Source organism: Triticum aestivum, chromosome 3A (genome assembly GCF_018294505.1).
Source record: "Triticum aestivum cultivar Chinese Spring chromosome 3A, IWGSC CS RefSeq v2.1, whole genome shotgun sequence".
Taxonomy (NCBI): Eukaryota; Viridiplantae; Streptophyta; class Magnoliopsida; order Poales; family Poaceae; genus Triticum; species Triticum aestivum.
Window position 1 is genome coordinate 88,919,592 of NC_057800.1, and position 13,239 is coordinate 88,932,830.

Below are 13,239 nucleotides of genomic sequence, written 5' to 3' on the forward strand. Positions count from 1 at the left end.
GGAGATGTGTCTCAGTCATGTCTGCATTGTTCTCGAACCGTAGGGTCCGCACGCTTAACGTTACGATGACAGTTATTATGAGTTTATGCATTTTGATGTACCGAAGTTAGTTCGGAGTCCCGGATGTGATCACGGACATGACGAGGAGTCTCGAAATGGTCGAGACATAAAGATTGATATATTGGAAGCCTATGTTTGGATATCGGAAGTGTTCCGGGTGAAATCGAGATTTTACCGGAGTACCGGGAGGTTACCGGAACCCCCTGGGAGCTATATGGGCCTTAGTGGGCTTTAGTGGAAAGGAGAAAGGGGCAGCCCAAGGTGGGCCGCGCGCCTCCCCCCTCCCCTAGTCCTTTAGGACAAGGAGAGGTGGTCGGCCCCCCTCTCTCTCTTTCCCCCTCGGGGAATCCTATTCCAACTAGGATTGGGGGGGAGTCCTACTCCCGGTAGGAGTAGGACTCCTCCTGCGCCCTCCTCCTGGCCGGCCGCCCCCTCCCCCTTGGATCCTTTATATACGGGGGAAGGGGGGCACCTCTAGACATAGAAGTTGATCCTTGAGATCGTTCCTTAGCCGTGTGCGGTGCCCCCTGCCACCATATTCCACCTCGATCATATTGTAGCGGTGCTTAGGCGAAGCCCTACGACAGTAGAACATCAAGATCGTCACCACGCCGTCGTGCTGACGGAACTCCTCCCCGACGCTTTGCTGGATCGGAGCCCGGGGATCGTCATCGAGTTGTACATGTGCTAAGAACTCGGAGGTGCCGGAGTAACGGTGCTTGGATCGGTCGGATCGGGAAGACGTACGACTACTTCCTCTATGTTGCGTCAACGCTTCCGCAGTCAGTCTGCGTGGGTACGTAGACAACACTCTCCCCTCTCGTTGCTATGCATCACCATGATCTTGCGTGTGCGTAGGAATTTTTTTGAAATTACTGCGTTCCCCAACACTCTGTTTGTCTATGTATTCACACATGTATTATGTTACCGGTTAATACAATTCTAGCATAAATAATAAACATTTATCATGATATAAGGAAATAAATAACAACTTTATTATTGCCTCTAGGGCATATTTCCTTCACTAGCCACGACGGCCCATACCGTAGAGGAAATAGAACCCGCATGAAGCGGAGAGGTTCGGGATGGAGGGCATCCGGAGCCACGGCGGTGCTTGCCATCGCCGCCGACGTAGCCGGCGGTTCTACCCCCGACGAAGGCTGGGTTCTGCCGCGTCGGGTTTCTATCATTTGGGGAGAGAGATAGAGATGGGGAATATGAGTCGCACGAAGTATGTTTTGATTGGTGGACGGTTCGCTTCTACTTCCGCTTTCGTGGGGTCGAGAAAGGAATCGTCAACGGGAGGGATGTGATCGTGTGGAGCATAGGGATCAACTCTTGAGCTGTAGATCTAAGCCATCTGTGATCAATCAAATGACTGAAATGTTTTAGGATGATGTGGACGCACGAAAACACAGAAAAATCAAGTAGTGGGGTGCCGATATAGTAGATTTGGATGAATAGAGCACTAACTATTTGTGAAAATTAATTTAGAACATAAATGATGACATGGCAACATGGCTGCATTATGCATGTTGATTGGTTGGTGTTTGGATCTGAACGCCGATGTGGCATGCATGATGATGTGGACAGTCCGCATGTAGAGAGAATTGGTAGAAGTGGGGAGCAACTTCTTAAAAATGTAGGATTTGGATACTGTTTGGTTTTGTTCCCGTAATTGTTGGTGCACGTCCACTGCTGGCGTGGTGTAAAAATAGATAGTAATCGATGAAGAACTTGTTTTCCCCACATATCACTGTTCATGCAAATACATTGTTGTGGTTTACTGCTTTGTGCCTCGGTAGCACCATCATCGGAAAGGAGCGGGAGACAACCGGGGCGGCTCTACATCTCCACTTCGGCCTCTACCTCTGCCTCTGGGGGTGGCGCGACGGGGTACCTCCTCCTCCGCCTGCCATTTTTAGAAAACTGAACACATTTCTGAAAACACAAGACGATATTTTGAATAAATGTGAACAAAATTTGAAATTCTAGAAGAAGTTTTTAGAAAACATGAATTTATTTTCGGACATCAAACAGATTTTAAAAAAATGGTGAATTTTCTAAAAACAAGAACCAGTATTTGTGAAGGTGATTCTTTTTTAGTTTCGAACAATTTTTAAAATACATGAAAAAAATTTGAATTTTTTTTGTAGTAAAAACGAATAAATATTGAAATCCTGAAGGTTTTTCAAAACAATGAACCAAAATTCAAGTTCCAAACATTTTTAGTCATTTACGAACAAAATTTGAAGATTTCAACATTTTTGAGAAGAGTGAACAATTTTTTGAAATGCGAACATTTACAAATTTGTGAACAAATTTTAAAAACTCACACATTTTGTAAAAAAAAGGAATTTCAAACATTTTTTCTCAACGAAAATTGGAACAAAATAGAACGTGAGAATATTTATTCAAATTATGAACAATTTTTCGGAAATAGGATCAGAAATTACAATTCACCAAATATTTTTAAACACTTTTTAAAATCACGAACATATTTTGAATTTAAAAAAAAATCAAAATGGAAAACAATTTTGAAAAATCCTAAACAATTTGAAGTGGGAACAAATTTTGAATATGTTAACAAAAATGTGAAAATAGAAACATTTTTCTAAATTTTGTGAACAATTTTTGGAAACAGGGAACATTTTTTGAAACCCCGTTCATTATTTAAAATGTACTAAAGAAAAGAAAAGAAACATTCCGCGCAACTTTTGATAAACAGAAACATTTTTTGAAAGTCCCGAATTTTCGTTTAGAAATGTGAACATTTTTTGAATTCAGGAATAGTTTTCGAAAACACACCCATTTTTTAAATAATTGAACATTTTTTATAACCACGAACAGTTTTTTGAGTTTTTGAATTATTTTTGCAATATGATTTTTTTTAAAAAATTAAAATTGAAAAATAGAAAAGGAATGAATAAATAAAAAATGAAAAAGAAAAGAACAAAGAAAGAAGGAAAAAAAGAAACAGAAAAACCGGTTCGGGGAACCTTCTAGAAGATTCCCAAAACAAAAAAAAAACAGCTGGGAAACTCTGCAAGGTACCCAAAACTGGAAACACTATAATACGTTAATGGGCTTGCCCAGCTTACCGCTTGATCGCAGAATGCAGTAAATAGGATATTCCCTTGGGGGGCCGAACGGCTGAAGATGCTTAAATGGGCCGGGCCATTTCACCTGCCCATGACGCAGAGTGCCTTAAATTGGAAATACCCCCATCCTGCCGACCACACAAAAACTCCGAGGCACCCTTCCAAACAGCACCAACAGAACCCGCGCAAAGCACGCAGCCAGAGGGTAAATCCGTCACTCCACCGAACCGACAACCTTTGGCGCACGGCCAGCCAGTGTGCACCCCAGCAGCGTGAAAACCTCGCCAAGATTCGTGCGCGTCGGAAACCGCAGGGGCATACCCGTAATTACCCCGTCACCCAAAGGAGATTGCCTTTGTCACCAGCTGAGACCCACCCACTCTCTCTCCTCCGCCTCCGAGATGGCCAGCTCCTAATCCACACCACCACCACCGCCACCGCCATTTCCACTTCTGCTTCTGCTTCTGCCTCTGGGGGTGGCGCGATGGGGTACCTCCTCCTCTCGCCCTCGCCCTCGCCGCCACTCGCGTCCCGGCACCGCTGCCCCTCCGCCGCCGCCGGCCGCCACCGCGCGCGGAGGGGCGCGGCCGTCGTCGCATCGTGCGATGGCGGGCCGTCTTCGTCTCAGGCCGCCCGGTACGCGCTGGCGCGGCGGGCCGTGCTCCTCGGGGTCTCCGCGCTGCCGCTCCTCCGCGACACCGCCGCCAAGGCCGCCGCGCCCAGCAGCGCGGGTCTCGTGACTGGTTAGTGCGATGCTCCGACCCGGGATCTGTTTGTTCATGTCAATTCCGTCTTGTGTTTATATTCATCATATGTTTACAGCACTAAAGCCAGTCTGTCTATGTAATACTGTCTGACGAAAAGGGTTTTACCCCCAATTCGTTACTGTCACCAACGTTTGCAGTACAAAGAGTCGAAGACTGTAAAACCAAAAACCTTCTATGGAATTGCTAAAGCAAAGAGATTGAATGTCAGCCTGCCATCTTAGACTCTCACCTAAACATATCAGATTGAAATTTTCACCTGACCTTATGACCTGACATTTCAAAGAATGTCACAGCAGCCTGAATAAAACAGTGCAATCGCACACCTAGTACAACTAAATAACACCATATGCAACCCTCAAAAAAAAAAACCCCACCATATGCAGAGAGTTACATGTCTTGTGTTGTAGAGATGCATGTGATGTTTCATGTCAAATCTCAAGACTATTTCTGTCGAAATGCAAATTTCCTCTAACTGTGGATCTTTGTTGCATTTTAAATTCTCACTAGAAAAATCCCCCGAGGCCCATTAGTTTATAAATATTGCTTAGAACTACAAATTTGAGTTTGGGCTGGATTTTTTTCCCATACTATCGTACTTCTACAAAAAGATGGTGATGACTATAGATAACTCCTCAAACTAAATCTTACCCTTGATATGTGCCACGCCACAAAGGTTTATGTCTAGGTTTTGTGAAAGGTTCATACCTGAAGCATCAGTCAGTTTGGACATGGCATAAATCCTGTACTTAATGCAGTTAATTGTCATGAGAATGCTTAAACCTGATATTTTTGTGGAATAGACTTGATATTGGAGTTACACAGCTATGCTCTCATTATTCACGACTTATCTCAAGTGAATTTGATCAGATGTCACTTTTTAAATTTTCCCGCAGTTTATGGCATGTCATTACCCCAAGGGTTTATTAGAAGAAAGGGGATCCTTGCCCCGAGGATAGATCATCATGCGCAGAATTGCTACATAACTTTCAAGATTGGACGTAATAAAGTCATCTGTAAACCTAACGATGCCATGCTTGATGGTCAGAATTCCCGCCCTCATTTAAATAGGCATATTGAAGATGGGATTTACAGTATCATTTATGACTTTGGTAGTAACCCTGTTGGGGTCTACTATGATGCATTCCTTTGCTTTTGCTGCCTGGTATAAATATTTACTATTGTGCCTGGAAACTCTACTCCAAGATAAGGTTATTTTGAATTCCCTTGTCTTTGTGCTGCCTCATTGTCATCACATTGGAGTGCTATTTAGTGCTTGCATACGAATACTACTAACTTGGGAACATTTTGTAAACATAAACATACTGATACTAGATTACTAGTTCATTTGTTTTCCACATTTATGGTGGCTTGGAAAAATAGATAAATAGTTGACGTTGCTTTTCTCTGTAGAGACAAAGGATGTCCCAAAGGTGGATGAACCTCAGGCTGGCGGGACTATGGTTGATGAACCTCAGACTGGCGGGACTCAGTCAGAAACTCCTCTACTTGAAGCCCCTCAACCCGAATCATCCTTACCAGTGGTGCAAACACAATCTTCAGGGAATCCACTTGCCGGACTTCTGAATGCAATTGCGGTTATTGCCTCGGGAGTTCTTGCTGGATTGTATGGTACATCTCAACAGGAAAAGAAGGCCCTGCAATCTGTCGTCTCATCTGTAAATCATCTGCAAACCACACTCACTTTGATATATTTCATAATACTTGCTGATATTCTTGTGTAGTCTTGACCAAGATCCTAAGGAAGGAAAAAGAGAAATGGACACAAATAGCAATGTGCATACCCATAGACAAACACACGTGTTTGTGCGTGTTGGTGCGCGTGTGTGTGCTTTGATTACTGGGCGTGGGCATGTGTTCTATAGAAAAATGAACACTCTCAAATTAGGGTGTGTGGGATCTTACATGTATTGGACTGATTAAAACTAATTTTCGTTAGGCTTGGAAGTATAGGACTCACTGGAACCTTGCGAGCTTGAATACTCTTATTTCCCACCATGACGTTCTCAGGGAAGCATGTCTTAAGTTGACTCGCTTAGAGAGTGTAACTTGCATATGAATGCAATCAGATTTAAAAATATTATAAGTACTTTAATGCCTTGAAATTTTTATATGTTCAAATTGATCCATGAAGACATTTATCTGACATGTCTAAATTGCTACTTTGTTCAGTTGGAGGTCAAATTGGCTGAAAGTGAGGCAGCGATCTCATTGATGAGGGAGACTTATGAAAAAAGGTTATTAGAGCAACAAGCAGCACAGAAGAAGCAATCTATGAAGTTCCAGGAGCAGGAAGCTTCATTGCTAGATCAATTGGCTTCAACAAAAAAGACTGTAACATCACTAAGTGAAGAATTCAGAAGGGAGAAGGCACGGGCTGAGGAGCTCAAGGATGAAATACGGAGATTAGAGAGTAGTATTGTTAAAGCTGGGGATGATAAAGATGTGCTTGAAGCCAAACTGACAGAAAAGGTTGGTGAAATGAATGATTTGCAGGAAAAGTTAAGTCTACTCAGCCAACAGTATGATAGCAAGGAGAAACGCATTGAGGAACTCAACTCATCACTTTCTTCAAAGGAAGCGGAGTATCAGAACCTGCGCCGTTTCTCTCATCAAACGAAAGAGAGTCTTGAACTTGCAAATGCTAAAATACAACAACTGGAGGAAGAGATTCATACAACTAAAAATGATCTTGCTTCTAAGATATCGTCAATTGATTCACTGAGTGAGAAACTTCAAGTATTAAGCTCTGCAAAGAAGGAAGCCGAGGAAAAAATAAATGAGCTAATTAAAGAGTGCACAGACTTAAAGGCTTCTTCTGAGATAAGAGCGAACCATGATTCTGAACTACTGTCTGAGAAAGATGATCTGATCAAACAGATGGAAGAAAAGCTCTCTGTTGCATTAAGTGCCTCTAGCAAAGACCATGAAGTCATTGCCGGATTGAACAAGGAATTGGATGCCACCAAAGCAATGCTAGACGATGAAGTTGCAGCACTGAAAAGCCTTAGAGATTTACTTAAATCCACTGAAGAGACCCTAAGTGATTCCCGAACTGAGGTTTCCGAACTTTCCAAGGACCTTGATGAAGCAAATAGGACAAATAAGGACCTGGCATTGCAGATTTCAAATCTCCAAAGCAAGTTCAATGAAATGCGAGAAGGTCTGACTTACAAGCTTGGAGAGGCTGAATCAGTATCTAAAGCTCTATCAGATGAACTGGTCTCAGCTAAAGAGATGATTCAAAAGGGTCAGGAAAAACTTGAAGCTACCTCTAATGAGTTTGCTTCTGCCGTGGAAGCTCGTGACAACCTGAAGAAAGAATTGCTGGATGTGTACAAGAAGTTCGAGTCCACCACACAGGAGCTTGTTGATGAAAGGAGAATCGTGACCACTTTGAATAGGGAGCTTGAGGCTTTGGCCAAACAATTGAATGCAGATTCTCAAGCACGAAAAGTACTCGAAGCAGACCTGGATGAAGCAACCAGATCACTAAATGAGATGAACACGAGCGCAGTGTCACTCTCTGAGGCGCTAGAGAGCACTCATTCCAAGAATACCACTCTTGAAGCAGAGAAAGAAATGCTATCAAAAGCTCTCGATGAACAAACAAAACTGACAACCGAGGCTCAAGAGAACTGTGAGGATGCTCAGAATCTTATCACAAGGCTTCAGACAGAAAGGGAGACTTTTGAAATGAGGTCTAGGCACCTCGAAGAGGAACTGGCCTTAGCGAAGGGTGAGATGTTGCGCCTAAGGAGGCAGATTAGTGCAAGCAAATCCCAGAAAACAAGATATGTTCCCAGAGCAAGTGCATCCACAGAAACCAGCACTGCTCCCAGAGCAAGTTCGCCCACAGAGACCAGCAATGTTCCCCGAACAAGTGTTCCCACAGAGACCAGTCAGACCCCGAACGAGCAGTCTGTGAATGATGGTACTCAGAAGACCGGCGAAATTGCTGCTGAGACTCCATATACTGTAAGAGTAAAGGCTAGGAGAGGAAAAGGCGGTGGGCCGCGATGAATCTATCTGGTAGTCCCATAGAGAAGTGCCATCTTCCTTTCATTTTGTTTAGTCATCAGTTATAACTTCATTTTTGATACTACCATCCTGTAGCATGGGTCATCATTTCAGTGCTATTTAGTTTACTTCCTTGTGACGTTTGAGACATCCAGTTCCTTTCCTGTAATTCACGTGCCATGGGTTTTGAGAATTTGAGAGTTTACTTGTGTACAGGTTAATTTTTGAACGGTCGACATGATGGAGAATTCTCCTATCTGTAGTTACACTGAATTGTTCATAGATATTATCCGCTCATTTTATCTACTTGGTAGAATCAATGGTCTGCTATTCACTGTTAATCTAGCAGTATTGCTTATTTTCAAATGCAGTAGCACTACCTATACTTTGTGCATCACATGTTTTTGGTTAACCCACATTCTCCTGCTTAATCACCCCAATGCACACATTTTCATATGCTGGAGGCAGGTTTGTTTGTTCCCTGGGGATCCATTGGTTGCTGCTGCCATTTGGTTTAAGGGAAACAGGGTGTATAAAACTTGCAGAGCTTTATTATTATATACTACAAGTATGTACGCCAAATTTCAAGGGATAGATACCTAATATCTTCTCAAGGAATATACTCATATTTTGGATGAACATACTCCAACATCTTTTTCATGGACATGGTTCCGTTCTGTTGAACATACTCTATTTCAACAGATAATGAAACTTTGGAAGAGTATATGCATCACAGATTTAATTAATATACTCAACAGAAATAATGTCTCCCACGTTCAATTCTCATGGAGACACACCTCACCTGTTTATCTAGAGCACATGGCCCACACAGTCCAGGTTTCTGTGTTGTTTGGTTAAGTCACAAGTCAGGCCCCGACTAATAGATTGGCAGATATATTCTCAATCTAACATGAAACTGCAACGCATTTTTTTATCAGTGGCAAATATTATGGGCTTAAATCATCTTTGCATAATGGGCATGTGCCAGTCTAATTGAAGATCCCAACCTCAGGCAGTTACCCCATGGATCAAGTTGTATTGTTAATTTGTGAATCAAATCCTTGAGCTGAGGCAATCTGAAACTGAAGTCCAAGGTGAAATATGTTTAGGCATTTATATATTTGATTTGATGATCATTGCAGAAGTTCTTGGTAGAACGAGCGTCATGGCACTAGCATTGGAAGCATGCCCATGAGGCGGTTCTATAACACTATATCACTAGATGAAATAATCGGCAGATCGGCGCTTGTTTTAAAACAGTAGTGAAACGAAGCGCAAAACATATACAGAAAAAAGACTTGCACAACGGGTGAGATAACTTAATGAAACGAGCATGTAACAATACATGATTGAACATTGAGAAATCATGATAATTTGACATTAATTTTCAACAGCATGGCACTGGCTGCAAGGCTCCACAACGTTTAACTCAACTGTAGAGGGAACTTTCTCTAAGATGTAACTTCTCACAACCACGAGTGCTTTACGGGCTTCCATGATCATATTCATATTCCCAACTGAGCATCCACTAGCACCATCCGAACACCTAAGATCATAACAGACAGTGTCCAGTGTAAGGCGCTCCAGCGAAACCGCGTTCTCAAGAATATGGACTGTTAGCTCAACCATGCTTTTCGCGGAGCAGAAACCGATGATCTTCACATCCTTGATGCTGCCATGGCAGTGTCCTGGCATCTGCCTTAGATGTGAGGAATCACCTAAAACTGAATCATGCTCTACACTCTGTTGTGTTACCTGCCCATGATAGATATCAATGTCACTCATAACAGACAAAAAACAAGATATGTGCTCGAATTAACTGTTTCAATAGACACTAGATATCCTTGGGAAGATGAGCATGACTTACAGACAACATCAAGGTCTCCAAGGAAGGACAAGCATCAAGAAAAGAAACCAGAGAAAAGTAATCATAGTCTGGGCAAAAAGCCCCTGCTGATACCATGAAAAAAATACACAAGTGCTTGAGGTGAAGGAATTTGCCAGGTAAAAACGGTATGTCTGTCTGTATAAAAAAAAGAACACCTCAGATTAATAATATACCAAGGAAATCGCCGGTAATAACCCAGAGTTTTAGAGTATTACCGCCAAAGATGAGGTCATGTCAAGAGTTTCAAGATTTGGGACCATCTGTGGAAGCTTGGCGCGAGCATAATGAACAACGTTCCAACCAGAAGCTGAAATCATAATGTCTAGCACCGCATCTCCAATTGACACTTCTACTACGCCACCAGTGTATTCAAAAACGGTGAGATTAGGAGCTTTGCTCTTTATAACCTCCAGATTTTCACAGTTAGTGACCACCAACTGGCTGAGCCGCTGGAGCGCGCAAGGTATCTTGAGGCAAGCTATCTCTTTGCAATACGTGAGTACCAATTCCTCCAAAGCTAAAGAACATGAAAGAAGGCACCCTAACTCGTCCCCTGTAATATACACTTCAGACAATTCTAGACTTGTCAGGCTTCTTAAGCAACTAAATCCAGCCATGGGACGGAAGACACAACTGCTGAGACGAAGATCCCGAATTGTGTTTGCAATCCCATTAAGTAAAATTGAGCATGGAAAGTTGTAATCCAAGTCATCATGCAGCAAAAGGGCAAGTTCTTCAATCCCTGGCTTAACAGCAAGGTGAAGCCAATCATTAAGATAACATGCGCTAATATTGGCAACATCATCTATTTCAAGCCTGAGTGCCTTCACACCATTGCCTGAGTGGTTTTTCAGAATGCGGTAAATTATCCTGACAAGATCACTCGTTGTTTTATCTGATGTTTTATTCTTTCTGTACAGGTTTTCATCGAAGATTGTTTCCTTACTAAAGGTGAGATCGGGATGGCATTTCCAAGAACGTTGAAACAAGTGTGACACGCAGGCAGCACGTGCAGCATCTCGCAGGGACAGCAGAGAATGTATATGAGCCCAGATTTCCTGCTCGCACATGTGTTAGAGAAAAGTTCAATATTGGACTTGTAGAGGCGACCGGTTACTTCAATTTCGAAAAGAAAAATAAGGCCGTAGTGAATACCATTCGGAACTACGTGCTTCCGCTAAGTAAAGTGCATTGCGGTAGTTAGATTGAGCATTGCGCAGAGAAGATCCTTCCCGCAATGTTATTAGTGGCTTTCCTAAGAAGTGCTGTTAGTGACTTGTACGGATTAAGTAATATGCAATCCATCCACGAAATGTGCATTGAGTAACTGACATTCAACAATGTTAGTAGGTGCATTTTAGTCAAACAAGATGCACTGGATGTGATATGTTGCACAATCGCACGTGATAAACAAGTCAGTTTTGCAACAACAAAAGGCAGAACTGAACATGTAACTTCAGCTAGGCTAAAAATATTAAATAGTATTCCCCCGATCCATAATAAGTGCTGCAGTTTTGAACTAACCATAGTCCAAAACTGCGACACTTATTTTGGATTGGAGGGAGTATAATTTTTTTACCTGAATATTTATAGATATATCTAGAAGCCCGTGTAACAAAACGCAACAGCGCTAGCAGGTACAGTGAAGATACATGACATGAGCGTTGGTAACTAAGGTGAGAGGATAACAAATTGCACAGACCAGATAGAATGTCATTCTACAATTACTAGAATATGCAGTTTAATCTTTAATTTTTTACTAGAATCAGGAAGCACTGTTATGAAATCAACACCTTAGTCCAAACCATAAAGCCAGTGAAAGCTTTCAGAGCAGCACTTAAATAGCTTCTATCTTTTCTAGTGGTGCCTAGGAAAGATAGAAGCTATTTAAGTGCTGCTCTGAAAGCTTTCACTGGCTTTATGGTTTGGACTAAGGTGGTTTGGACTATTGTGGTTTTGCGCCAAGTAAAAAAACTCATGGTTCTACGCATCAATCAAGTAACCCAACGAATTGGTGTTTTGTGCAATTTCCTTTTATTTGTCCGACCAAGTAGAAATAGATTCTAAGATGGAGCTCAAACAAACAAAGGAGCTCTTGTGTCAGGTACTAGAGGGAGTACATGGAAGAGGATTGGATGGCTAAGATGACTCTTAATTCCATCTAGATCTAAGGCTATCTGTGTTTCTTCTTATTACTGCTGCTATTTTTCCTTTTGCTTCCAAGTTACTCTGAATTCCCTACTCTTAACTCAGTGAAGATCGATTCCTTTACGCAGATACATGCGACGTAAACAGAGAAGAAGCTTACTACGGTGGGGACGTGGGGTTGGATCTGGTGGTGACGCCGATGATGCTGCATCCACATGAGCCGCTGGAGCCCCATGATTCGATGTGTCGACGATGACTGAGGTGGAGACTCGGGATGATGAAGTCCAGACAAGCGTTCTGCCTCTCGGTAAACTCGCTCTATTTACCTGCAGCAATTTGAACGAGGGGCGGGGGATGAAATCGCATCGGAGCCGCCGCCGACCCCGAGAGGGGGAGAAACACACCCGTGATGCAAAAACTGCCTGTTGGGCCTTTTCGACGGGAAAAAAACACTCCAACAACAACAGCCTCGATGGGCGTGTTTGGTGGGCGCGGCTATACCGGGCGCCCCTATTTCTCGCGTTATGCGAGACGAGAGGTTCCTCTCGCTGAAGAGCGCTTGAGCTTGGCCGGCCCGAGCGCGGGGGGCCACAGCCTTTTTCCCCTTTTTTTTCGTTTTCGGTTTCCTTTTTAATTTAATTTTTGTACTTTTTTTATACTTTAAAATATTCTAAATATATGTATTACAAAAAAATAATAAAAAATTGATTTTTTTGAACAAGTATTAAAACATGTTGAATAAGTATTTGAAAACATATTGATCATGTATATAAACACGTTGAACAACTATTTGAAAAATGTGAACAAGTATTTGAAAAAATGTTGAACAAGTATTTAATAAAAATGTTGATCGTGTATATAAAAGTGTTGAACAAGTATTTGAAAAATGTTGAATAACTATTTAAAAAAATTCAATGATTATTTGAAGAAATATTGATTACGTATATAAAATTTTTGAACAAGTATTTGAAAAATGTTGATGATTTATAAAATAATGTAGAATGAAAAAAAAGAAACAAAGAAAAAACCAAAAAAATGAAAAAAATCAGAGAAAAAAAAGAAAGAAAAGAAAAGAAAGAACAAAGAAAAAACGGGGAAAACTGGCTTAGATAGCCTCTAGTATGTCTTGATCCTAGTACTCCCTTCGGTCCTTTTTACTCTGCGTATTAGATTTTTATCAAGTCAAACTTTACAAAGTTTGACCGAATTTCTATTTAAAAAATATCAGCATCTACAG

At 41.9% G+C, this 13,239-nt stretch overlaps 2 protein-coding genes across 3 annotated transcripts; one reads left to right on the forward strand and one right to left on the reverse strand.

Moving 5' to 3' along the window:
• The first annotated feature begins 3,528 nt into the window (after nucleotides 1-3,528).
• On the forward strand, nucleotides 3,529-8,250 carry LOC123060451 (MAR-binding filament-like protein 1). Of its 2 annotated transcripts, XM_044483176.1 has the most exons (4): nucleotides 3,529-3,904; nucleotides 4,822-4,968; nucleotides 5,339-5,604; nucleotides 6,119-8,250. In XM_044483176.1, the coding sequence occupies exons 1-4, from the start codon at nucleotides 3,646-3,648 to the stop codon at nucleotides 7,967-7,969; spliced, it is 2,523 nt and encodes an 840-aa protein (XP_044339111.1). In that variant the 5' UTR covers nucleotides 3,529-3,645; the 3' UTR covers nucleotides 7,970-8,250. The 2 variants fall into 2 exon arrangements, with proteins under 2 accessions (XP_044339111.1, XP_044339112.1); XM_044483177.1 differs by lacking the exon at nucleotides 4,822-4,968 and having other exon boundaries at nucleotides 3,531-3,904.
• Nucleotides 8,251-9,279: 1,029 nt separating this feature from the next.
• LOC123058006 (uncharacterized) lies at nucleotides 9,280-12,465 on the reverse strand. Its single transcript, XM_044480850.1, has 4 exons — nucleotides 12,163-12,465; nucleotides 10,070-10,912; nucleotides 9,834-9,989; nucleotides 9,280-9,721 (listed from the first exon to the last, which is right to left on the reverse strand). Exons 1-4 carry the CDS (start codon nucleotides 12,235-12,237, stop codon nucleotides 9,347-9,349), a joined length of 1,449 nt encoding a protein of 482 aa, XP_044336785.1. The 5' UTR covers nucleotides 12,238-12,465; the 3' UTR covers nucleotides 9,280-9,346.
• Between the last annotated feature and the right edge of the window lie 774 nt (nucleotides 12,466-13,239).

Coding starts and splice junctions, on each gene's coding strand:
- LOC123060451 (XM_044483176.1), top strand. CDS start 3,646: ATGGGGTACCTCCTCCTCTCGCCCTCGCCCTCGCCGCCACTCGCGTCC. Junction 3,905..4,821: donor CAGCGCGGGTCTCGTGACTG/GTTAGTGCGATG, acceptor ATTTTCCCGCAG/TTTATGGCATGTCATTACCC. Junction 5,605..6,118: donor TGCAATCTGTCGTCTCATCT/GTAAATCATCTG, acceptor TACTTTGTTCAG/TTGGAGGTCAAATTGGCTGA.
- LOC123058006 (XM_044480850.1), bottom strand. CDS start 12,237: ATGGGGCTCCAGCGGCTCATGTGGATGCAGCATCATCGGCGTCACCAC. Junction 9,990..10,069: donor ACATGACCTCATCTTTGGCG/GTAATACTCTAA, acceptor TTTTTTATACAG/ACAGACATACCGTTTTTACC. Junction 9,722..9,833: donor TGGAGACCTTGATGTTGTCT/GTAAGTCATGCT, acceptor TATCATGGGCAG/GTAACACAACAGAGTGTAGA.